Here is a 27319-nt window from a genome sequence, read left to right on the forward strand (position 1 = left end):
ATAAACATATTAGTTTCTTCAACTAGTGTGATGAAATTAACTGTATCACTTTCCAATAGCACAAAACGTGCATGTATTTATAGTACACCCAGAGTTCACAAGTATTTTTTGCTGAATGTCACCATCTGCAGCAGCTCTGTGCCTGGACACACAATACTCTGAAGAAACTTGAACATACAACTAATTGTGCATGTATCATAGTTCAGGAAGCTCTGTATTTTACCGTAATTTATTCCTCTGTATTTTTCTACAGTGACATGTGATCAAGAACTTAAGCAATCAAAAAGATTTTTAGGCCATGTGCTGGTTTTGGCTGGGATAGTTAATTTTCTTCAGAGTAGCTGGTATGGGGCTGTTTTGGATTTGTGCTGGAAACAGTGTTGGGCTGAGCAGTGCTTACACACAGTCCAGACCTTTTCTGCTTCTCACCCCACCAGCGAGGAGGCTGGGGGGGAGCCCAAGGATTTGGGAGGGGACACAGCCAGGACAGCTGATCCCAACTGACCCGAGGAATATCCCAGACCATAGGACGTCATGCTCAGCACATAAAGCTGGGGGAAAAAGAAGGAAGGAGGGACGTTCGGAGTGATGGCATTTTGTCTTCCCAAGTAAGCACTATGCGCGCTGGAGCCCTGCTTTCCTGGAGAGGGCTGAACACCTGCCTGCCCACGGGAAGTGGTGAACGGATTCCTTGTTTTGCTTTGCTTGTGTGCGTGGTTTTTGCTTTAGCTATTTAACTGTCTTTATCTCAACCCACAAATTATACTTCTTGTTTTTTCCAGTTCTCTCCCCTGTCCCACTGCAGGGGGAATGAGCAAGCAGCTGTGTGGTGCTCGGTTGCCAGCTAGAGTTAAACCATGGCAGGCTAAAAAAAACAACCAAACAACCAAACAAAAAATCCCTTCCTACTTTTGCTATAATAAGCTAGAAATGGAAAAGATCAAAGACTAGATTCCAGTAACAAATACAGTACTGATAAACAATAACTGATGGTTCTCACACACCTTTTAATTGGAGAAACGTTGTAGAAAACATGCTTGTACTGTTAAGTCAGATCTCACACATCACAATTAAAAATCAGTATCCAAAAAACACAAAAAAATTATTTATCCCAAATCATAACATCAGCAGTTCAAAAGGTTCCCACTTACCTCTAGCAAGAAACAATCCAACAATTCCAGCGAAACCTATCACACCAAGCCTTGGGTAAAATCCAGCAGGGGGGTTTTGGAGAAATTCACAGCCCTCTGAAAAGAAGTCAGAACAAAGTGCTTTCATGTAATGTGAAAGTGGTTTTGTGATAAGGAATCATCAATACATGCTGGCAATTGTTACAAAACATAAAGAGTTATCAAAACACATTTAACTATCATGCACATTTTAGATTTGCTGGCATAAAATTCAAAGCCTTTGAGATCTTCTCTAGTAACACATGAATGAAACTGAACATCGTATTGTATTTACCAATTTTCATAGAAGCTTTTGCCTTTGCTCCTGGGCCATCTGTTTTGTTTTGCTCTTTTGCATCTCGATTACATCTTTTTCAAATTACCGATAAAAAACTTTGCAAAATGAATTCTTACATTTACACATTAACAAGAATTAGTTTCAGTGAAACACTGTACAAAAAAACAAATCACAGAACAAAGGGAAGACACAGCATAAACAAAGCTCACTCAGATGGGAGTCCAATGGGGGAATGGAAAACTATGAAAAACCTTCCATACAGAGGAGTTCAAAAGACTGAGACTGTTAAGTTTAAGGAAAAGAGGCTAATATCTGAAATGAGCTCTAGATAGCATCCATGCTCAGTCCTTATGAGCCTAAGTATGAAAGGATGCTTCCAAAAACAAAAATAAATATAAATTATTTTGGATTAATTCAAAATTCTTAGGAGATCCAAAGGAAGCAAACCAAAATGAAAAGGCTAAACATTACAAACAAAAGACATAACATTTGCAACAAATAATAAACACTGCAGGAGGTTTCAGTTACTAGGCTGGGTCAAGCAAATACTACCAACTGAGAATAAATTGTGAGGATTTTTTTCCTTCTTTTCCTGCATAACTGTCATTTTTAGTGACATTGGTCAACATAAATGCAGGTCTTGTATTCTAATTGTTTAGAAATGTAGTGTCATAATGACCTACAAAGGAAATTTAAACAGATATACAGTGCAAATAAAGTAGTCTTAAATGCATTAGAAATTATATATATAATGATGCTTAACAGAATTCCCTTTTAACAGAAGATAATAGTACAGTCCTGCATTTTAAATTGCTAGTTAAAGAAAACTAAACTGATTTACCTCTACCATGCTCAACAGCTTTTTCTAATTTGGGTATAGCTTTGGCATAAAGATCCTAAAAAAAAAAAAAGAAAACAACAGTAAATAGATACCAAGTAAGTAAAACATTAACTACAGACTGTAACTGACCTGACGAAGAAAAGGGGCGGCGGGGAGGGGGGGGGGGGTTGGAGAAAAAAGAAATAAAAAAACCAGTGTTGGGTCCCTAAAAATAACTTTTTTATTCCTATTTCCACCCTTCAGTTACAGGGCTATGCTTGCTCAACCTTACGTTTGGCATAACGTACAGCTTTTTCTCAAAGCAGGCACTGGACACAGATGAAATATAATACCTCAACACACAGAAGTAAACTTCAGTATTTCATTGAGTTCCTGATCAGGTAGCTGAAACTCAGGATTATCTCAGGTTTCTCAGTGTAGGTAGGTATCCCAAAAATATTTGAGTTTATGCAAAGAAAGGAAGTACAACACTGTAATAAACTCCCTCCTAGCACTTCACAGGGGTATATGACTCATTCTGGAAGGTGATAAATTCCACTTTCCAAGAGACTATCTCAGGCTAACAAAACTGCATTTTTGAAGTGACTTGGAAAATGAGATGTCCATACAATGTCCAAAGTAAATCATCAAAGAGCACTGCATCAACCCCACAAACTAGTTCTATATTTTTTTCTCAGATTGAAAATATGCAGGAAGTAAAAGAATTCACACTGCCTTTTATCAAAGTAGAAAAAAAAAAAATCTCAGTAAAGAGCAATCCTGCTAATTGTTATTATGCTAATAATCCTTCAGAGAGACAGTGTAAGGCTGTCTATCAATTAGGGAACAAATTCATAAACATGTATGCCCAAAGCTAAAGCAGAGAATGGTCTCGCAATACCACTTGAGCTGTATCTGTGCAGAAGTGAAACTATTTGTTTAGGATACTTCATGGGGAATAATATCTTTAGAACTTTCATTTCCTCAATGGCAAGAGCGACTTAAACAAAAAAACCAAAACCCAAAAACAAACAAACAAAAACCTTGTCATGAAAAAAATGTGTTAGCATGTGACACACAACATAAATGGATGTTGGTCTTATTAAAAGCCAAGGAAAAAGCACAAAGCACACGCTCTGAAGACCCCAGAGACCAAGTCTGATCTGCTGTCACAGCTCACACATAACTGACTCATTTCTACATCTGTGTTTTGAACTGACTTTCCACTACAGTTAAGCAAACAATTTTTAAAAAGTAAAATGGATATACGAACTTAACCAATTTTATTCTCATTATCCTGGGTTATGTTTTTAATTTTAAAGACAACTGAGATGCACCTAAAATGTTATCTTCTTTAACATAGCAGGGCGTAGGGGCGGTGTAAAACCAAAACCATCTCTGACTACAGTTTAGCAAGCAAGATGACCCCAAACCCATAAAGTTTACATGGCCACTTCATAAAATGAGTCAGTAAACCACTGCCAGGAAATGGCTTGTTGTGTGTGAGCAGAAAAGCACATCTTATTTAAATGATCATCACTCAGACAAAAAAAATAAAGCAAATACGAAGACAACAGGCCAGTGAGACATAAAGCACTGTTCAAGGCTTACCTGCAGTCAGTCCAACTGAGCCACTAACTTCATCTCAAATTTACAGTTACTGCAGGCAACCAAACAGAACCCATGCATTTAGGGGGTCAGAGCTCTAACTATACTGTGGAAAATCCCCCTTCTCCTTCAAAACTGAAGTCAGTACTCCTGCTGGCGGCACTTTAGAAACACATCACTAGACTGAGTAACCCTCAGTATTTCTGAAAAAATGCTTCAGTACTGTTAAAGGTTAGTACCACAACACAGAACTTCTAGGCAGAAAGGACAGTCTGATCTGAACAGCCTGGCTTTCTATGGAGAACTGGAAAACCAGCCTGCAGCTTAACAAAAGGATTCACAACAGCCAGAGCGCAAAGCAGAAAATCACCTAAAGTTGCGAAGAGGCAACCAGATGACAAGGATGTCCTTGCTTCAAAAGTAAGCCTCAACGTTCGCTGGGTCAGGAAGGAGCAAGAAAGCTATCGTATAACTCTGCAATCTACTATCAATAATTCAGGGCTTGATTACAAAGATCTTGGTTCTCCTCTACGTTCCAAAGACTATTTTTGTATTTAATGACTGTTTAGTATAAAAATGCTACCTAATAAAATATCTAAGAAAGTTTCGGGGTAAGGTTCGGGGGCGAGGTTTGCCACTACTAGTGGCCTGGGATTTTCTCCCTTCCAGAGAGCCGCATTCCTTCCCTCAACATTCCAGTTCAGCAAATACAGATTTATTTTCTGCAAAGCTGTGTTTTGTCACAGTTGTGGTGCGGACAACTCAGTATTGCTGCTCCAAAATGCACTGCTTGATAATTTAAGGCCTTCTCCTTGAGCATGGAGAACACAAATTAAATCACTCTCCTGTCTTCCTCAGTGACAGGACAGTACCACATCAAGGTATCCCTAGCTATCTTTAAACTTAAAGTTTATTTCAGATAACAATTCTAAGCTTTAGTTAATTTTCTTTTAATTCTTTTGGAGGGATACAAAATGCAAAGAAGCAGGGGTTTAGTTCAGCAAATTAGTAGAAAGAAACAACTGATTTTGTGTGAGGAGGGGGTAAATATTATGACCAGAACTGTGGAAAATTTTAAATTTTAAATTAATGTAGCATTTTGGAAAAATGCTTGTACAGCTATCAACTTTTACTTTGCTGCTATCTATTAATTCTGACTCTAAAAAAAAAATATCCTAGCTCAACCCTTATCACTGAACCACAACCAGACGTGACATAAAACCATTATACCTGACACCAGGCTGTATATGGCTCCATAACATGACGTAAACGCGAAACCCCCTCTTCCAATTGGGTTTGTGGATTCTCCACATATTTAGTCTCACGAGCTGGAGAGGAGTAGAGTGACAGCTGTGAATATTAGCAAACAAGAGGTTAAAAACAAAGGTGTAATTGTGTAAGTAGGTCTTCAGGGCATGAACAGTCTAACCAGAGAATACCTAACACGGTGCTTACTGCATAAACAATGCATAATAAAAATTCAGGCACAGCTGTGAGACAACCATTATGAGCAAAGTTTAATTATATGCTATGATGAAGATGACTTCTAATTGCTGTGCAATTCATCCATAGCTGCTGTACGATCCAAGTCACAGGTTATAAATTAATATTAAACTAGTTCAATAAGAACACAAAACATTAATTGTGAAAAATGTTTCTGGTCTTAATCAGCACTTCTGGTTCCCAGTTAACATACTAAATGTACTAGAACTCTGAAATCACAATCGATCATTTTCTATATTTGCACAAGCCATCATTAAAGAGTCTAAGTAGCTTCTAACAAAGGTAATATCCGATACAAATTTGTCTGTTTGTTACTGAGCAGGAAAATGGTATGGCATCCCAATGTTGCAGTCATTAACCACATCAGCAACTGACAGCATTAATAGCACCATGGGGCTTAGCAAATAGGAATTGTAACATCCACCTGAAGAGCAATGGGCATCTTCACATAATAAATAATAAAACATCGTATTTAGGGTTTAGCATCACAACGTATTTATTACAATTACCTAAACATATTTAAAATTGTATCTCATTAAATTCCATTCTTATTCCAAAAAAAACCACCGAAGTCTATACTGTTGAAGATGAACAGCACAGTTTAGATCAAAACAAAACCTATTAAAATTCCTAGCACTTTATATGCTACACTGATGTTCAGTATAAAGACCTCGTATTTTATACCACATTTATACTACATTTCGTAGTTATTATAAACTGATGTTTACATGTGTTGTTGCATCGAAGTGTAGCTAGCCCTCTTTTCAAGGTAAGTTGGAAAACAACTGTATCTCTCTCATAATCAAAAAAGCTGCTAACCATAACAAAATCTATAATGACATAGAATTTGTCAAATGATTCGATAACTTGTGCAGCTGGATTTCCCATAATACTTTGGAAGACAAGCATTTAAAGTCTTATTTCCCTAGCAAATCCGGTCATCTCTGGCAATCATAGTCACAATCAGTTTAACTTTGATCCTGTTAGACAACCCAACAGCCACATCTGGCACATGGACATAAGTCTCAGAGATAAGGAAATTCCCATACATTTTATGAAACTAGACAGCTGACAGTAGAGATCCAAACTAACATACTCTGTGAATGGTAAGAAAGGCAGCCAAAACTCCACAGCTTGCACATTCTGCTTTGCTGAAGCTGATGGGCAAGCCAATTATTCAGCACATGTGTAACTTCAAACTCCTGCCTCATTACTGACTCATGCCAGTGGTGGTATAGGGCACGCGATGGCCCAAGCTAAGGTTACTTCACTGGGGTGAAGCCAGGAGACTGCTTCAACTACTGATCCTCTCATACTATGCAGATGCCCATGCAGATACATCCAAAAGACTTAAGTATACAAACAAGTAAGTTTCATTCAGTTTCACTGCTGGTGTAACACCACTTTAGCTTGAGCTGAAGTACTTAAAAGTTTTAAACAACTACAAACTCACATGGATATAAAGCTGTATTGAGTTATGAACTACAATTTATTTATTTTTTTTCATGTTGGAGACTGTTGAAAGCCTATGCAACAATGCTGGTGAGTCTACAGTTTGACAGGATGTTTTAAAGCTCTATTTGTGATATAAACAAGACATCTGTAACATCTTAGAGAAACAATAAAGTAACAGGGGTTTATTATCACTACTTATTGTACTTGTTGTTGCTTAGGTTTGAATGCTTTAAAGAAAGGAAAACTGATAAAATTCTGTAGGCTACTACATTGGATTCAAAGCACTGCCAGGCAAGAATTTTGCCTGTAAAAAAGAGAATATTTTTAGCAAATCAAAAGTTTTTCTTTCCATTTTACTGGAGAACATAAATGAAGTTTTATTAGAATTTACCAACAGGACTTGTAATAAAAAATAGGTGGTGTTACCTGGATAAAAAGCAAAGAAAATATTCCTGTGGATTTGAAATATGACCACAAATCTACAAACATGAAAAGGTAATTTCCAAATGAAGAAAAGAAGGCTTTGATGTAGGAAAAGGATCTTACACACAAGCAAGCCTGACGCTATCAAGCGGAGGGCATCAAATGCAACCCTCAGTTAAAAGAAGCAAAACCATATCAATATCTCTGTTACTGAAAATTGAGAAGAAAGTTTAAAGGCAAGAATACAAAAGGTAAAGAGATGTACCTAAATGCTTTCACACATCAAAACACGATGTCTTTCAGAATTCTGTAGGTATTTCCCTACAGATAGAAGGGCACCCGGGCTCTAACCACACTTACCTCCTCAATTTTCAGCAACTCCTTTTTGGAAGTGTCCTTCTCTGAAGAGGAAGCATAAACCTGGATAGAGAGCAAGCTCAGGCTAACAGGGGTGGCCCCCAGCCGAATTACCTAGAAACGTTACAGGAAGACATGTAAATCGTTAAGTACAAACAAAAAGGCAACATGTTTGAACGCATCCATGTAGACAATGTTTATGTCCCTGTATATAAGTGATATATTAAGATGCTTACAAGTTAGGGGAAAAGGGAGTCAGTGGTACACAAGCTAATGCTCTCAGACACTCATAAATGCTAACACCTAAATTATTCAGATGGTATTTGGAAAAGCCTAAGGCTAAAGGAGACAGCAGAAAAATGCTAATTGCATCAGTTTTCATCTCACAAAAAGATCTTCGGTTTTCTCTCACTTGAAACATAATTTTCATTAGCTTTCTCAGTATAGACACTAACAACATTATATTCGTATTTTTAACAACTTTGTGAATGTACGCAACACCTCCATTTTTCCATAGTTAGTACCAAGAAGTTCAGCATTTTATTTCTAGTTATTGTCTGCACCTAGATTTGGGGCAGGAAAGAGACCTACAGTTGAAAGTATCAGAACATAATCACTGCTTTCTAAGAACTTTAGGAATGTCTCCTACTTTTCTGTGAGAAACATGAATTACAGTGCATTGTGACAGATCTTGACTGTTTTTGAATACTTCAGATTCAATCCAGTCACACAACACAACCACCACGAGTAAGGTGGATACAATCCTTCCTATATTCAGGACCTACGCTAAATTGTGTTTCTTAACAGGAGAGACTTCTTTAACTTAAAAACCAGAAGATAAAATCTTAGATGCATAGCAAATCAAGAATGCACAGAAAGCATTTTCCAGCAAGTGCACATCCTTACGAACAGCAACGTTTAACTCAAGAAACGGCAGTTCAGATGGGAAACCTTTCAGCGTCTCACATTTACTGCCCAGATAAACATGTGCAGAGTTACAACAGCCTGTGTTTTGTTGTATCAGGTTACAGCGTGAGTGGATCTAACAGCCTGCGGCCACCAAACTGGAGAGGGCTGGCTCTGCTCGCGCCATCGGTTCCCAGAAGTCCTGCTGCTCACCTTTCCCTAGCTTTGGTGGCCGGATGCTTCCACCGCGAGGCAATTCACCTCGCCAATCTGGCAAAAGATTAATCCTGAAAAAGAAGCGGAGAGCTTTGTGCGGGCTTAGTAAGTTGAACCCATCCATGAAACAGCCTGACAAGCACCAGAGGAACTGTGTGGCCAGGGAAGAGGGGATGAAAAAGGAGAAGGCAGCAAGCCCTCTTCCTTTTCAGAAATAGTAAGGGTACATTACACAGACCTAGCTGCTTGTGAAACTGAAGCCTTGGTCAAACCAATACATCCTTCACCCTGTTATGATGACAACTGACTTAGCCACAGGACAATTACTCTGAAGCCTTGTTTCTGTCCGTTGCAGAACTGCTAGAAAATAGCTTTAAAATTATCCAGACTACATGCTTATCGTATACAGAGCAGCATGTGCAGCTTAAATTTCTTCCACTGCTTTGCAGATGGAATATTTATTAAATGTAACCAAGACTCCTCAAACTCAAAATTAGACTATATAGTTGTCAAACTTCCTGAAAATGTTCATTTACATATAGAGGAACAGCACACAAGAACTAGGTCATAGGATTGCTTTTCAGAAAAGGTAAGGGATCTGATGGATCACAAGGTATGGAAAAACTTGCTTAAAATGGAAGTTTTTCCTTATTTGAATTTATGGACTCGTTATCACAGCACTATAATGAAACACCACAATGACTGGACCAGCTGTTTCACAGCCAAGGAAAGACATGAATAATCTTTAATAGCATTTGCTTAAACAAAGACTTTTCACATACTTTGATTAGCCAAGATAAAAACATGAACGCCACTAACCATTAATAGCTGTAGAATCTATTTCCTCAATCTTTCCTGTTTTCACTGCAAAACTGTTCTGTCACTGAAAAGGCAAAAATCTAAATGCATTTTCATTCTGAAAAATATTTCCAAACAGTGTAAATGGTGCTAAATGTGACCAGCAGAAATAGTAAATCCAAATACTTTAAATATTTGCGATTTTTATATAAAGACGCAAACAGCAGAGCTCAAGAATGGAAACACCTTGGTTTCACAGGTATCAGTGATCACAGAACTACTCAGACTGAAAACGTCAACAATCAAAATACTGAAGTTCAGACATTTTCCAAAGGTTTTATATTTACATTTTAAACAAAATGAAATTAACCACTAAAAGTGCACAATGAATCTCTCCTTAAATGCGCTGTTAAAGCTATGCCGCAACGGTCCTCTACATCAGCTAAGTTTATGGGACAGATATAACTGGTACTAAAGCAACATATATACATGCACACTAAAAGATTTATTTGGTAGTATGAAAGATTAACCATCCTACTTTTTGTTTCCCAAATCCACTTTAGGATCTCAGTTCTTAATTCCACATTAACCACCCATTACTAAACCACTGGTTTACTGAAACAGTTTGATTGAGCCGTGCCTTCAGTCTGCCTGTCTTACAGCTATTGAGTTGATACCAAAAGAGTAGAGCTGACATTCTTTTCTCTAGGCAATGCTCTGCATTTAAGTAAAAAAAGATACCAAGTTTATTCCTTTCTCTAGCCAAGGACTTCAACTTGATCTGTAGACACCAGATCACTCATAAGCAAATTCTATCTGGAAGCTGGAGGGGAAAAGACCATCATACTTCATCTTCTGTCGTCTTGATTTACTGTCTTTCTCAAAATTCTTAACTAAAAAATGCCCCTGGGATGAATAAATCCCATATTAGTTCTCAATACAACCCAGGGAACAAAGAGCTGAAGATTAACTAGAACTTTTGTCTTTTTTTCCCTCTAGTCTGTGGTTTCTCAGTTCACTTGTTACCGTTATTGTCACCCTGTCACAACTGGGGAAAGGAAGAACAAAAGGAAAAAAAGTCTTTACTCATACTTTTGTGAAGGCTGATATTTGTCCTAATGTATGAAGCTGCTTCATTTTTCTCTCCTTTTTCCATTCTTCCTCTATCTCTCAACCCCAACTAAAAAAAAACCCAAAACCCAAACTCTTGAGCATTCCTGTTCCCTGAAGCACAAATATCAAGGACAAGAAGCCACCTCCCCCTTTTGCTCTTAGGGGCAAAAAGTCAGGCTGGCCTGAAGCACTGATACCCGCCTAACCTCAACAGTTGTATAGAAGTAGTAATATTATGCACAGTACCTAAACCCACAGGCTCATACACAACCCCTTTAATGACAATTCAGTGTCACTTATGGAATTCTCAACAATTCTGAGGTAAAATCCTTACATAAGAATTCCAGCAACTGTCCCAACATGAAATTACAAAATAAAAAAAATAAAAAAAGTTGTGACAAGAGTACAGCAAGCATAAGCTGCTCAGCATGTCAATACATTTTCAATATTTGACAAACAAAAAAGGTACAAAAGGGAATGCATGTCAAGAATCAAGCGTCACCAGTTTTTTTTTAAAAAAAAACCAACCTCCTGCTTCCCCAGTAGTCATGACAACGATGTGACTGAAACACAGAACTTGCTTTTAGCCTGAAGGGACCCGGGGCTCTTATCAGAGGCAAAGACCTTTGAAAGAATTACTTGACTTAAGCCCACATCACGCACGTTCACTCCTTTTCACCGATTTCGCTGAAAACCTACATGCAATAAAGGGAGACGATCGAGAGGACAGTCACGACGGTGGGAATCCAAACCCCGACACACTGCTAACTCGCAGCTCCGCGCTGCTGTACCCAAGAAATCATTCTAAATTACGAACGCGGTGTTTGTGCGGGGTTTTTTAGTGCAGCACAGAGCCGGCACGCGATTCTGAAGTGATTTTTTAAAAGGGAAAAAAAAAAAAAAAAAAAAAAGACAATATGCTGCTGCAACAAGAGTAAAACGAACAGCTTGTGAGGGTCAAAGACAAAACGCCCGGGGTACGTACGGCGGCCACGGATTTGAGAATGGTTTTAGCTGAAGCGTGGAGGAGAAAAAAGAAAAAAAATATAAACACTCGAAAATCAGTCGCAGGTAACAACTTCGCTACCGCCAACCGAGTGACAAGGCCCTGCTTTCAAAGGGGAAGCGGGGGAAACCGGGGCCGCGCTCCCGGGCCGCCCCCTGCCGGCCTCGCCAGCCGCCCTGCCCGCCTCCGCGGGGGAACCGGCGCGGCCCGCCTTTCAAGGCCCCGGGGCGGGAAGGGAAAGGCCTTCGCCGCCTCGCCGTTCCGCCGGCTCCGCCGGGACGCGGACCGGAGGAGCGGGTAACCCCGTCAACCAAGGGGCGAACGACAACGGCGACGAACCGGCGGCTGGAGATGGCGGGGGGGGCAACGCTTTACCTCACCTTCAACATGGCGCTGCCGAACGGGCGGGAAGCACCGGCCGCGTCGCCGCGCTCTGACGTCACGGCCCCCCCCCCGAAGCCCACCGAGGAGGCGGGGCCGTTTGAAACAGACCACACCCCCTCCCCCGCGGCGGCGGGCCCGGCCCCGCCCACCGGCCCGCCCCCTCCCACCGGCCCCGCCCCCCGGCGCGGCGGTCACCCCGCAGTAAACGGCTTTTTGTGCCTCTTCCAGCTTTTTCACGTCGTGCTTTAAGTGAAAAGAATGCCGTTTGGCAGGTCTCTCTCCAAGTTCTTTTGAAAAGACGTAGTTAATAGAAAATACACAACCGCAAGGGCTCGGCAAACTCGACTTGCAGTTGTTAAGCGGCGTCACCCAAGGCCGTGAGCCTGGCTTTCTAAAGGCACAGCGTTACCAGGTTGGTCTCCAAAGCACAAAATCCATTTCTCACGTTCCCATCGCTTTTAACACGTATTTGTTAAACGGCTAACTGAACCGGCTTTTATGGGGGTGCGTGATGATGGACCTTTCCCAGTGCCTTTATGAATATGTGAGCTACGCTCCCTTCATAAGAATACTCTTTCATTATTACTCCTTCATTCACTACCTAACTTGGAAAAAAAAAGGGGGGGGGGGGGCTTGAACAGTTTTTTGTATTTAACCATACTGTTTTATTGGAGTGAAACTAAACCTTTTGCTTTTCGTACTTAAGGTGGGTCATTTTCCAATGTTTGTCAGAGGTGCTATTTTGGCAGCTATGAGGTCTGAAGCCATACATTCAGAAAGTAAATTGAATGTTAAAGACAGATGCCATCGCAGAGCTCTTTGTGCTTTCCCACTGACCTACCTTTAATTGCAGCAAAGGCGTTACTGCATTCACATCTGGGGTAAACCAGTACTTGAATTTCAGCACATGCTGTCTCGTCAGCCTCCAAAGTACACTCAGTGCTTTCCAAATAAAGATCCTACACTCTAAGACAGGTAGAAAAGAGAAACACATCATGCAAAAAAAGCGGTATAATCTAACTGCATATAGTTTCACTTTTGATATCGCCATGGTTAAACACCCAAACGTTCCTTCCCCAATTCAAATCCTTGACTTCTCACTGCAGCCATCAGTAGCTCTAGTTCCATGTTTTCCCAATTACTCCCTTCCAGCACTGCCAAATTAATTCTTCTGTTAACAAGTTGTTGATACTACCAACAGAGATGTCAGCTAATGCATGGGGTAGCAATCCTCTTCTAAAGCACAGGTATGTGCTACGAGTAGCAGTGAGGACACAAACACCTTTTTGATGCTCTTGAGCACCCATCACAACAAAGTCCAACTCCTTTCAAAATTCAAATGCATCCCGGATTTCAGTCGAGCGGGATACGTTTTGGACATTAACTGAGGCTAAAAGGTGAAAGGTCTTGCATCTGATGCCAGTCTCTTTTGGTATTTAGCGCATCAAATCTTTCTACCTTAAAAATTATTTTCACAGTAATCCTTACTTCCTTAGCAAGATGACGTGAATATCTTTACCTCATCTGTCTATAAATGTATTGACATCAGCATCTTCATAAATGTACATATTAACTGTAGTACCTTATTTACTTGAATGACAGTTTCTGGGTCTACTAAATAATTTCCAATTAAAGGCACACGTTCCTTCTTTTACTGGCTGCCTCTTTAACAATTAACAGTGACATGCTGAGCTTACTTTCTTACTTACAACTGACTTTTAGGATGATCATTTTTGAAGGGTTTTAATTTCTATTTTACTTTCTAACAGGGCACATCATGAATGAGAAGTAGAATGTATAATATGCTTACTATATACATATACCATTACATGATTATTACAGTCTAATACTGAAAGTGTTCTAGTATCTTCATTTTTGCTGTTAGGAAATGCATTTTAATGTTTCTAACAGTATCTACACACACTTGCAAGAGCGAGAGGAGTTACCATGAGGTCCGTGGGACTTACCACTCATGCACACACACGGAGAGCAGCTGGAGAACGCAGCATGTAGACGACCTGCTGTGCGACATCCTGCACGATACATGTTATTGAGAAATCCGCCAAAGTTTATGTACTTGAGTAGTGAAGCCTATACTTAGGTTGTTAGTTAACTCTGGGCTTAAGCTCTGGTCTGCTTCCCCATGAAGCCCCTAGGCTGGGCTTGAAGCCTTACAGGATCCCAGGGAGCAGAAGAGCAGCAGACCAATCTGCAGAGGTTTGTTGCGCAGCTTGAACAAGGAGAGAGCGGCACATGAAGAAGCATCCACATTTCTTCTTCACTGATGCTGCCACCATCATTTGAGGTAACAGGAGAAAAGTGTAAGGCAAAAACCTTTATTATTCTATTTCTAGAAGGCAGAATTTGGTTTCATGGCTTTATTTGTTCAGCTTAGAGTAACACCCTTTTTGAGAAGAAAAGCCTGTATCTGGCTTTTAAATATTTTTCTTTTCTAGATCTTCATTTCCATACAATTCATCAGCTCTTCATTTTAATCCTACTGGCCCAGTACAGTGTCCATGCAGCCAACACATTGCTCTTCTCAAGCTCAACAGAAGCTAGCAAAAATTAAGAGGGCATATTTGATTGCGAGAGAATGACAGATATAAGGCAAAACTAGAAGCAAGATGCCCTTTTCAGGACATAATCCTATGTTTCCATGGTGAGTACTCCTTAGCCAGGAATTCCAACTCCAGTTCCTTGCTCTTTGGTACCATGGCATTTGTTCAGGCTGGTTTTGCAACTTTCCATTCCTTTGCCTCACGTTCATCAAAAACCATCATGTTTTTTGTCATGGTACTGTCAACTACTGCTTCCACTCTGGGAGCGTTTTCCACCAAGGAGCAACACCTGACCTTACACATGCTTAATCCTGAAGTGCAATTAGGAAACTCCAGGACATGTTTCAGGGGTCTTCCATAATCACTAATGAAAACTCTTACTTAGATCATTTCCTCCAGTGATTCCTCATATGTTTAACATGTGTTATCACCTACTACTTCTTGCAATGTGAAGTCATTTATGGTTTTGCCCCCACACCCCATGGAGGAGGGCTACGGCTGGCAGGGTTGCACCTTTGGTGTAGGAACCGAAGGGGCACAGGGTGCTGGTGCACAGACTGACATTGTCTTTACTTTTAACTGTTTCTTTCTGGCACAGCATTTGGAACTACCTCTTCGGTCTCGTCAATTAGTACAATATGGTGCTGGCACAGGTGAAAAACAATGATTTAGCTTGCCTTGGCAGTTTTATAGATAAGAAACACGTCACACTTCTCAAGTGTGATCGAATAGGTTCTTACTCTTGTACATGTGTAACAATGCGTGGTATTACACAGGTACAGAAATGGGATGTTACAAAGAGGAGCAACTTCACTGAACATCAAGGGATGGCAATTTCACAAATTGAAAAGCCTGAGGGATCAATCTATTGCTACAGAAGAATGGGAATATGAAGCAGGCAAACTGTATGCCTGGCCACAGGTATTATCTCTGGAGGATATTGGACAATTTCCATCCACAGCAGATGCATAAATCTTCAGAAGTTAAGGCACTGGAAAATTGCTAACCCTTCTAGTTACTTTAATGCATTCTGCCCTGCTTTGAACAAGGCTGCAAATCTGAAAGCATGGCTTCCTACATCGGTTTAACAAGTTTAGCAAAACGTACATTCTTGCAATTAATTTTTACCATGGGAAAAATAAAAATCTCTGCACCGCAAAGCTATAACAAAACTAAAATTGAGCAACTGTGATCATTTTGTAAGGTTCATAACTTCTGCAAAGTACAGCTGGTGGATTATTTGGGTGTTAACAATTTTGTACTGAGATTTATTTGGCTGGAGTACTTAGTTTATTTAACTTACATAGAGGTCCGCCTCACTCCCCTTATTTTCAGAGAACAGTACTGAGCCAAAAATCCAGCTCTTTCAGCAATCAGCTGAAACACTTCCAATAAGGTTGTTAACTGGATCAGCTCCCAACTTTAAGACCATGAAAAATCATTAAATTAAAAGCTATAGTTCAGTGAATTATCATCACCTAGTTTTTTTCTGACTACATAATTCTTTTCAGTGTTTTGGATAACCTGTCAGAAGAAACAGTGAAGGAAAAACTATTACTTGACAGTAACTCTTCCCAATTGCAATAAATGAACTGAGAATCAGGAGAAGAAATATATATATATATATAAAAAAGAGGTTTTGCGTTCTGAAACACCTTCTTCTGAAACTTTAATTTTTGATGTTTTGGGTTTCATTTTGATGTTAAAATAAGTTCTCAGTATCAAGTTGCCACCTGTGTTAGGTAAAAAAAAAAATCCTTGCAGAACTGCCTGTACGAGCCAGAGGAAGAAGTGAGAGCACGTGTGACACGAGGCAAATTCCACGGAACATCCTCGGCTGACCAAGGACACCCAAGTGACTAGGACTCCATCCTGGGAATAAATTAGCCAAGAGGGCTTTGCAGGAATGAAAATGAAGGCCGTCACTACACCAACAGAGGAGAAAACACTTAGACCATGCCTTGCATTGACACCAGTGTCACCACCACAAGCACAACCCCATGCATTTTGTGTGACTTTGGCAATCTGGGAAGGCAAACACAAGAGGAATACACTAACCACCTTGGAATTTCTCCTGAGACTACGGAAGTTAAACATGGGGAAATACTCGGTTTCAGTTAGCATTATGCCATTCTTTTGAGAAAGAAGGGATGGTAAAGTCAGAGTGTCTCATCCGTAGTACTCAAACACATATAAACAGACCCATAACATGCACAATGCACCACAGGGGATAAAGATTCTCACACTGAAAAAGAATTATATGGTTAGTGTAATTCAAACTTGTGAGATGAACCACACGAAAAAAAAAAAAAGGCAAACCAACCAATGCTTACAGCATGCCTGAGGACATACTGAAATGGGTGTGGGAAAGGAGGCTGCCAGTTTAGGTCAAAGACATATCTGTCTGGTAAAATTAAATAGTGCAATAAAAGGGTTAACCATTAAAGCCATCTATCTCATTAGAAAACAAATATTTTTCTCAGCACCGCTTATTGAGCAACATTTATCCTTAATGCAGGAGAACTGCTACCAAGGGTGATATCACCAGGAGACACATCTGACAGACATCAGATACATGGCAAAAAGCATATTTTTTTTTTAGTTCCTCAAGTAGTACATCACATCAACCTAGAAGGCTTGGTGCTCAGCATGTGATGCTTAATGCTGGCGTTCATTCCAATGGATAGATGACTGAAGAGTCACAGGGTACCTGGAGATCACAATGAGGTTTATTTTCACCTGTAAATATCACCTAAAGCACCTGTCAGTGCAACTAAAGCATCAAATGGAAAAGTGGAAAGTGTTAATGAAAACAAGAAATTAAAACTGTCTTTAGCGCATATTCCCTACCCTCTCCCTTGAAAGGACAAAAATTTTGCAGGTGCCAAGGAAGTTGCCATGGACAAGAAGGCACTCTGATGAAAAAACGACATTGAAACATCAGCAAGACTCAACAAGCTAAAGGCTGGGTGGGGGAATCACACGTCCACAAGAACGTTATGAACTCAGAAGGTACAGAACTAATGCAGAATCTGTGCAACACCCAAAGCAACAGTTTTCCTTTCCATACAATGAAGCTGATGGAATCAGGAAAAAAAACCAAAACCAAAAAACAACCAAAAACCAACGACAAAACCAAAACCCCCCAAACCCAATCTGTACAAAGGGGGAAAAACAGTTGAAATTAAGAATTTCACATCAACAAGGATGGATAACATACCAAAGAATCTGGAAGGAATTAACTGAAAAAAAACTTTTACCAAACTAACACTAATTTCCTACTGCACAAAACAAGTGAATACAGATGACTGAACTACTGCCAAAAAAATAAGGCCGCATATTCCAAAAAAGTGAAGAATTTGGTATGAGCAACTATGAACCAGTTAAAACGTGAGCACTTTCCTTAGAGAAATATTGGAACCATTATTGGAGATTCCTAATCAACTACAGAGGTCCTAACAAGTAAGTCCAGGCAGCCAGTGTAGCATCATGGAAGAAAGGTATTGCCAAAAATACAACCTGGCTCACAGAGAAGGGAAATTAAAAAAGTGAACAAAAATAATTGTAAATAACATTTACAATGTGAAAAGACTGCTGTCATCTTCTCTTCCACTGTATCGATCTAATACATTTGGTCTCCTTTTGAACTAAAATATGGGGACACATCACAATTAAGGCCCTTCCTCCCATGACGCATCACCCTGGGACCAGCACAAATTAATCAACAGCATTTTGCCATTAAACAGTACTACTTAGCATAGGATGAAGTCAAGTTGCCAAGGAGGGGGGGGGGAGTTAAATTAATGCAAATAAAGTTTTAAATCATTTGTAGTACTAAAATAAAATGAAAATGCTATTTTAGAACTCAATATTAAAAAAAAAAAAAGAGAGCACAGAGTTATTTTCAAACATTCTTGATAGCAGATTTTTAAACCAGGGGCTTTGATCTGACAGCAAGAGAACTGCTGAAAAACAGTGGCAGAGAAAAGTGTGGCAAGTGAGTGACAAGGAAGGCTTTCATCAGAGTGCTTGAGAAAATAAGATCATAACCTCCTGTTTTCCCTGTCCCACCTCCCCATCCCCGTTTCTTGGTATTGAATGTTGTTCTAATCTGACACTTTAATCCTGAAATGAAGTTTCCCCTTCCTGTTACGGGAAACATTAAGCAGTATGACTTGGAGTTCTGGCACTTAGAGGGCCAAGGGTGACGAATGCATGTTGTCTGAGAGCCCTCGATTCCATGTACCTGGGAACAGGGAACAGTCTCTTCTCCTGGCTCCTGGCTAACACCAAAGGCTGCCTTCAGTTTTCAGTCTTAGAGTTTAAACTTGACACTGAGTTACGAATGTAACAATGAAGTCAACTCCGAACATTATTTCAAGCCTGAAATGCAGAGCAGACACATGAATACACTACAGCAATTAAAGTTGGGAAGACTGTAAAAGACAGCTAAAGATACGAGCTTGATGTTATATAAGGACATCCAACTTTTCTTGTTATGAATTACAGCAACACAACATTGTCGGAAGAGTTGCTTAACCAAGTAAACCCTGAAGTCCTGTAGAAAGTAATCCAGGTCCACTACACTTTCAAGTATTACAAAGTTTACACAAGAGTATTTAAAGATTAAAAATATTTTATTTACACTTTTCTTTATACACATTTTATACATTTTTTCAGTTTAAAACCTGAACAGAGCGCATATGCAAGTCTGAGCTTACTGTATCAATAGCTAGGGAAAATTACTTTCTGCCAAAAAAAGACAAGAAAAAAGGCTTTAAAACAGTTAAAAAGAGGCAATTATTAAATTATTCAGGGAATTTTATAGCAGCCCTGGGGTAATCATTAGACAGTTAATCCAAATGTACATATGAGGTCATATATATATTTTTCATTTTCTATAGGAAAAGTATTTCCAACTGCTAGACACAAACACAGCACAGTTTGAAAATAAACTTTTCCTGTTAACTTATCAAATACTTATCAAATACATTCTTTTCAATACAAACAATCTGATATTGTACACTGGAATGAAGTGGGATACTATAGTGGAATTGCAATCTCCAGTATATAATAATTTATTTTAAAAAGATCTACAAAAATAACAATATATAGGGAAAAATATTTAAAAGAAAAACATAGCTCACTCTTCCCTTCACCTGTTCCCAGAACTGACATAAAAGTTAGGTGGGTCCCACTGAAGTAATAAAAGCCCCCTAAGTATAGTCAGCTTTACAGTCCTACATAACACTGTCTTTTCTAGACTTAAAATATAAGTTTTCTACCAGAGCTGTAAATAAAAACTACCATCTGCAAATAGAAGTGGTTTTCCCCTAGCTACCAACTTAAAATTAATCCAAAGGTATTTGAAATTGACCTTTGACAGTTACTCTTAAAAGACTATATAAACATTAGTTGAAATTTGGGAAGTGATTAAAAAAAAAAAAGAAAAAAAAAAAGAGTAGAGGGAAATCCAGGAAAGCTGTGCTCAAAACAAGTCAGTTTTTCTGCCACCTGCCACATAAAACTGTTTTATGAAGCTTACCCACACAAATGGAAATTTTGAAGTTACTCACCAACTTTCAAAAATAGAATACAGATGCAAAAGTAGTCATTAGTATTTATTTTAAGCAGCTTCAGATTGTTTTACAAACATTAAAATCTCAAAATGTTAGCTACAGGACACCAGCAAGCTTTGTTTTAAATAGACTACACATGCTTTCCAGTTTTGTTCTTTCCCACTCTCCTTCAGTGAGCCCAGCCACATGTGATGACCCACGCTTATTCAAGTAACTTCACCAGCTATATTTTTATTAACAGAAGGAGAGCAGGACAGATGTTTTCTTTGATGCCCCCAACCCTATAAACACTTACGCACCAGTTTAACAGCATTTGCACTTTTATGTTTTCTTTTAAGGACCTTACAGTTTTCCATTTTCTTTATATTGGACTGTTCACATGTGTGAAGTACACATTTGAAGTGTTAAAAGAATCAGGGGCCCAGTTCACTACTATATTTTTTTTTGGTAAGAAAAAATATATTTAAAAGGCAAAATACCTCTAAAAATGCCACTATTTCTAAAAAGACTTTGTCATATAAATGCTAACACAAGCTTGAAGTTTAATTTTAAAGAGTCATTAGCATCTCCCCATCCTGCTTATCCTTCTTTTGCAAAAGAATGGACATAATGAGTTACGCAATGTTCTTCTTTTTAAACCAATCTGAATTTGTACCTGCTGAATTTTATCCTTTGCTTCCTGAGTGTCAAGTGAAGCTTCCTCCCTGATGCAAGTAGTTACCGTATTATCAGCATGAAAAAAACGCAGCACTTGGGTTTGTAAGGCAGGAGGTCCTCAAGAAAAAAAGGCTGCAAATCTCAGAAACCAGAGAAATATTGAAGTCACAAACCCTTAGAGCTAGTTCTAACAGGTCTGCTATCATACTGCCGTAAGTAGGGCGTCCACACTTTTCAAAGGAAAGTAACGTAAAAGCAGATTGCCAGGTAGCTCATATGCTGCCAGTAGCCCCTCTTGCTGGCAGTGCTTTCTGAAATAGCAGAGCCTTTGTAAAATCAAGTACTGCCTTCCTCCAGCTGAATCAATGAGGAAAAACATTTCAAAAGTTTTTTTTGCCGCCTAATACCTCCCACTACAGAACTACTACCAACACTTTGTGGGGAAAAAGCAGTTGTTTTTTCCTTATGTAGTACTTTGAAATAAATTATCTGTCCCCTAAAAAGAGATATAGCAGCATGCGTAATGGGAACTGGCAGTGTCGAACCCCTTTACAGGAGCACTATGCTTTTTGTCCATTCTGGCTCATTTGAAAATAAAATTTCCTCCTGGACCTAGCCGCTAAATTAAGACATGACGCTGCTACACTTTAGCTATAAATGTGAAAAAAAACCCTAGACTGTAACTCACGATGTCCACCTTTTTAAGAAAAGGCAAGTACACTTACTGTTTAAAAGCAGGTCGTGTTAAATTTTAAATATGTAGGTGAGATTAGATTTGCTGGTATTCCATTAAGGTTGGGGTGGGAATAGAAGAAGAAAGCCCCCCCAACTTAACAGCCAAAGAACGTAACTTACCTTTTCCTTGACAAATGAGAGGCATTAAGATGAGTTTTAAAAACATTTAAATCTCATCATAATGCTAAAAATTTGATAGCAAAAGGCAATTCTTATTAGCCAGCTTAGTTTTGTTTTTTTTTAAACACTAAATTATCTGCAGCTAAATACTGAAAGCAAACACAGAGAGAAACTTTCAATTAAAAAGAAAAAAAAAGAAGAAAATATCCCTCTGATACATAAAGTAACAAAACCAATTGCCTCAAAAGTTCCACTGCAATGGAAAAGAGAACATAAGCTAATTTTCTATTTCATGTTTGAAACGATAAAAGCACAGTAGAAATGTAAATTAATGAAACATTTTCACATACCCCCACGCGTTCTAAACCCAAGCAAATTCCAATCACTCCTAATGCTCGAAAGGTTACAGCCAGCTTCTCAGTGGAGACACAACTTCAGGGAAGCTGAAACCAACAGTTCAAGTTAGAATTTCACAGAATAATTACTATTACAATCCTGAACAAGATCTTTCAGAACTGTGCGTCTGAAGATGAACTTAGAGCACCTAAAAATGATCTGGTTCTTGATGTTTCAAGTGTCAATACTCACCAATAACTTTAGCGGCAGTTGCTTAGCACACAGAACTTCAGAAGGTGCTTAAATGCAGACTCAAAAATGTAACTTGAGACACCCCCATCCTTACCATTATTTTTAATAAAGTCTTGGCCATGTCTCTTTACTACACTTGAATCACGGAAGACCAGATATCCAGAACCACATCCATTCCCCAGACTGTCCCTAGGTAAAAGTGAAGTACTCCGTACTATATGTAAATGCCCACGAAAGCCTACTCAAGCAGGATTAGTTTTTGCTGCCCCATATACTTATTGAGAAATGAGCTGGTGACAAAAAGAATAAAAACAGTAAAAACCTTTGTTTTCTTCTTGTGCCCCAATATTCCATGAACTATGTACAACAGAACCTTTTTACTTGCACGCAGCCAGCACCTACTGGAGTCAGTTTATCTCTCCATCCATGCAGGGTAATGTACACACAAGTCTCACAGTGAAACTGAGGTTTTAGTGTAAGCCACGCTGGCTTTAATTTAAGCTATTAAGAAAGCAAATCAGATTTCTCATTCAGTAAACTGAATTTTGACTAAAAAAAGACCTAAATTTAACCACAAACTAGTCTGCATCAGAAAGCTCAATATCAATATTTGGTCCAGTCACTACTGGTTTAAGTAACTTATCACTACAGCTATGATGGCATACATTCTCTCTTTCTGTTAAAACATATGGAAAGAAAATACTCTATCAATAAATCATATCTAATTAAAAAAAAAAAAAAAGTCTGCTGACTTGCCATATAGGTCCAAATCCTCACATCTCAACCCAGAACATAATTACTACAAAAATATTAAAATACACAAGTATGAGGAGTTTTACACGTTGTTTTAACTTCTATCAATTATTTCAAACATAGTTTAGGCAAGTAGGTGTTATTTTTAACATAGGAAATTTAGGGTGATTTTGGTCCCTTTGTAAGTGCATTCTTTTGAACTCCCTGAGTACTGTACATTCCTTTTCTACAGTGATTTCTGACTGGAAGATGCTGAATAAAGTGGTTTTGCATTGCTGCATATAAAGTAAAGTCTGTTGCTTAAAGCAAAACACAGCAGCATAAGATTTTACAAAATATGCAGGTGCATGTTTCAGCATTTTGCCCCTACACATCTGAACTAAGTATGAGCCTTCAAATTCTCTCCTTAGATTCTAGAAGTGGCTAATTTCACATCATTAAAGATAACCAGAATGTAATTACTGTTATTATTTATGTCTTGGCAGATAATTCTTACCAATCTACTGTCAGTAATACCTGCAAGTTAACACAATGGAGTTATTCAAAGCCCTCTTGGACCGCACATCTCGATTCAGGCACTCCGAGGTCAGTAGCTATATTTGTGTAGGCTTTTTTGTAAAAGAAAGATAAATGGTACTAAATACCCAACCACCTAACTCCACATTTTCAAAACACAGTAGTTCATAGCAGTTGATAATTAAAATAATAATAATAATAATAATAAAAAAGATTATACCACTTCAACATGAGTACAAACAAAGTACTCAAAGTATGAGTACGAGCAAAGTACTGAGAATAAACTGTAGTATATCCAGTTCCGAAAATAACTGTGGGTCGAAGCAGTGCTGAGAATTTGCTTATTGACATTTTCCATTTTCATAAAAAAGAAAACTGGGCAGCACATTCAAACATAAAAGAAACTCAGGTAAAATGTGTTTACGTTTTAAAAAATAATTTATAAAATAACAAATTATCAACAGTTCATTATGTAGCATCGATATAAAGAGTTTAAAGTTACTGAATCAATCAGTATATACTAAAGATAAGATACTTCGAAACCAAACGAGGCCTCCAGTTACTTATGAACTTCAAATTATTTAGCTCATTAAAGGATAGTACTATACCTTGAATTCAACAGATATGGCTGAATCTGTGCACTAGTTAAAATATAATATTGTAACTGCACATAAAAGGATGTATTTATATATAGTTTTTACAGTGTATGCATGTGTATGTATATATTTTTTACTCACCAACAAACACAATGCAGACAATAGAAGGCAGCATAGAAGTAGTGTTTTGAATATAAAAATGTTTTGTTTTCAATTTCGTAGAAAATGTTCAATTTGCATTTTGGCAGACTTACTGGTACTACTATACAAAACCAGGAAAAAAGGTCATGCAAAGGGGTTAAGATTATTCTTCAATGTATATAAGGGAAAACAAAAACACCTAGTAGATTTGAGAATACTTTGCAATTAATGGGAAAAGCATCCAAAAGACAACATAAAATACAGAAATGGTTTAGTCTTGATATTTTATACCTGGTTGTACCCTAGTACAGATGATGAGTTTTATTTTGATGCTCAATAAAAAACAAAAATAAAGTCTTTCTTCCTTCCACAAATATTTTGTTAAACTCAACTGATTTCAGAAGCATAGTGGTATAATGGCCATTAAAAAAAAAAAAGAAAAAAGAAAAAAGAAAAGTATTATGGACATAAAATGTTACCAAAAAAATAAGCACACTCAAAAATATATTTTTCTTTCCCCTACTTACAATTATGTTTGTTAAAAAAAACCAAAGCTTTTACAATATCAGACCAACCATTGGCTTTTCCAATAAACTTGCTAAGTACACTCCCTGTACATCCTATTTCTCTTAAGCATTTAGCAGTTGTTCTTACGCACAAGGAACTACCTCTGAAGGAATTCATCTGGTTTGTATTTTTTGACAAATTAGGTACACCTTTTTGTATTTCATTGGGTTGTTCATTCTGTTTTAGCTGCAACGTCTAACATGCTCCAGAACATATTCAGGGAAGTGCAAGCTGCAGACTTGTAAGCCGTCCAGCTTGCACGGCATCCTTGGATATTCATCTTCTTTCCATTTGTTTTCCTCTGGATCAAAGGTGAGAATCGAATCACTGTAATGGCCATTGTAACAAAGGCCTCCAAGAACCATTATCTGTTTGTCCAGAACAGCTACACCATGACCACTCCTACCAATTGGCATAGAAGCCAATATAGTCCATTGATCCGTATCTGGGTCATAAACCTCTGTAGAAGGACATCCTTGGGATTCAAAGGAGGCCCTCAGGATCACACAGACACCACCAAAGACATAAAGCTTACCATTATAAGAAATCATTTTGTGAAAGCATCTTGCATAATTCATTTTGCATTTGTTCTCCCAACAGTTAGTGACCACTTGAGTTCTCCTTGTTCGCTGCTCTACTGTCCCTTCTTTACTGGGATCAAACACACATACTTGCTTAGAAGTTGAAGATGATGTAATTCCACCAGTGATATACAACTTGTTACCAAGCACAGTCCCTTCATGTCCGTATTTATTGACTGGATAGGGATCCACAAATTCCCATTTATCTTCAGTAATATCATACCGTTCAGTTGAGTAAAACGTTTCATCCCTGGTTCTCCCAGCCACTGCATAAACATACCTCCCAATAACTCCAACAGCAAACTCGGAACGTGGAACAGACATGTCTGCCATTCGTAACCAAGTGTTCTGTCTTGGGTCATATCTAAACACTTTGGATGAAGCATGAAACTCACCATCTGGCCCCAGTTCTTCCCCACCTAATAGGAACACAAAGTTATTCACAATGGCAAGGCAGTCTGGTCGTAAAGGTACTTGAGGACCCTCTAGTTCCCACCAGACCCTTGGTTTGTGCAAGAGAAGAATTTTACTGTTTACCATACTGTGTCCTATCATTCCTCTAAATACTGCAGTCTGGGGTTTGGCAGAACGAATTTTGTTCGATTTCATTTCCATCAAAGGCTGTTGGTGAACGCTATGAAAGTAATTCATGGCTTGGTCAACCTCATGTCGCAGCTGCCGGGAGTATCGATAAAACTCTGATGTTTTTACCTATGAATACATTTAAAAGATATTAAAATTCTGACCAAGAGGAAACAATCCAGAAAACCTAAATGACTATGTGTCATTAGAAGATTATTTTACTTAGTTTCATTCAGGCAATCTTGACAGTAATTGCATTTGCGCATGGAAGCTTAAGCTAACACACTGTTATCCAAAATCCAGAAGGCAATTTAGTGATTAACAGCAGTGACTAACGTTTTCAGCAGAATACAGAATTTAAGCTGGAATTAGGTACAACTGAAATCCCCAAGTCTAAAAATCATTATTGTTTCTCCCCCAAAAAGCCTCTGTCCATCTTCTGCTTAATCTGTGAGGCACCTAAATTAAAAATGCATTATTTTCCTGGTTTTGAAAAATATTCTACAAGCTCATTCTGTGTTTACCAAGGTCTACTCTAGTCTAATTTCTGGTGAATTCTCACAACCAAGCCCAATCAGGTATTCCCAAATGCTAGGATGTGCTCACAGGGCTATTTAATTGGGGTGGGGTGAGAAGGGAAGGTACCCAAACCCCTTCCTTCAGAACACGTGATTGCACTAACCACTCGGCATGATGGTTACCTTATGGTTTCCCCTCTGTGAGCCTCCACATGTTAACAAATGCCTTTAACACAAGAGGAAAACATCTCAACCTACAATCCTTTGGTTGTGCAGTTATGTGGTAAATTGCGGAGGCAGGTTTGAACTTCCACTTCCCAGGCGAGAGTTACAGCCTTTGAATTACCACATAACAGTGAAGTGCTTCTTTTCTGTGCCTTTTCAATTTGAAAACAGCTATCCCTGCTCAGCTTTATTGGAGTTGGGGGTGGGGGCAAGATTGTAAGAATTTACCTTTCCAGGACCGTTCCTGCCATCTAAGCCAATTTAAGTTCCTGAGACAATTCCAAAACACATCCCTGTCTTGAACATTTTAACTAATCTAGCTCCAGGCAGCCCTCAGGTCACCCTGTGATTCTCTTCAAGGAGGCTTAACTCTTCCTGTACAGTATGGTCTAACACAGCATTCTGATTTACACTTCTAAAACAAATAAAAACCCACTAGATATTGCCAAATCCACAAATCCTCTATCATATTTGATCCTAAGTTCCCAGTTTCTTTCACATAAAACTGGATTGCTTTCAAACATTTCATATGCCTTTAGTTCTC

General features: G+C 38.7%; 2 protein-coding genes across 24 annotated transcripts in view; both read right to left on the reverse strand.

Annotated features, from left to right (window-relative positions):
* The window catches only part of APOO (apolipoprotein O), a 47482-nt gene extending 33328 nt beyond the window's left edge, over positions 1-14154 (reverse strand). For 7 of the 9 annotated variants that reach the window (XM_075033484.1, XM_075033480.1, XM_075033479.1 and 4 more), the window contains exons 1-5: positions 12898-13327; positions 7637-7747; positions 5126-5245; positions 2309-2363; positions 1152-1247 (exon numbers count right to left, since the gene is read on the reverse strand). In XM_075033484.1, the coding sequence (XP_074889585.1) occupies positions 1152-1247; positions 2309-2363; positions 5126-5245; positions 7637-7747; positions 12898-13107 (592 nt within the window). In that variant the 5' untranslated portion in view covers positions 13108-13327. Of the gene's footprint in view, positions 1-1151; positions 1248-2308; positions 2364-5125; positions 5246-7636; positions 7748-12052; positions 12140-12897; positions 13328-14023 lie in introns of those variants that run through there. The other 2 variants (XM_075033486.1, XM_075033487.1) reach the window with 2 other exon arrangements.
* Positions 13534-27319, reverse strand: part of KLHL15 (kelch like family member 15) — a 34844-nt gene continuing 21058 nt past the window's right edge. For 7 of the 15 annotated variants that reach the window (XM_075033470.1, XM_075033472.1, XM_075033477.1 and 4 more), the window contains one exon: positions 19236-26161. In XM_075033470.1, the coding sequence (XP_074889571.1) occupies positions 25052-26161 (1110 nt within the window). In that variant the 3' untranslated portion in view covers positions 19236-25051. Of the gene's footprint in view, positions 14090-14184; positions 14344-14528; positions 14615-18863; positions 19001-19235; positions 26162-27319 lie in introns of those variants that run through there. The other 8 variants (XR_012651233.1, XR_012651232.1, XR_012651231.1 and 5 more) reach the window with 8 other exon arrangements.

The sequence above is a fragment of the Buteo buteo genome, chromosome 8 (genome assembly GCF_964188355.1).
Source record: "Buteo buteo chromosome 8, bButBut1.hap1.1, whole genome shotgun sequence".
NCBI lineage: Eukaryota > Metazoa > Chordata > Aves > Accipitriformes > Accipitridae > Buteo > Buteo buteo.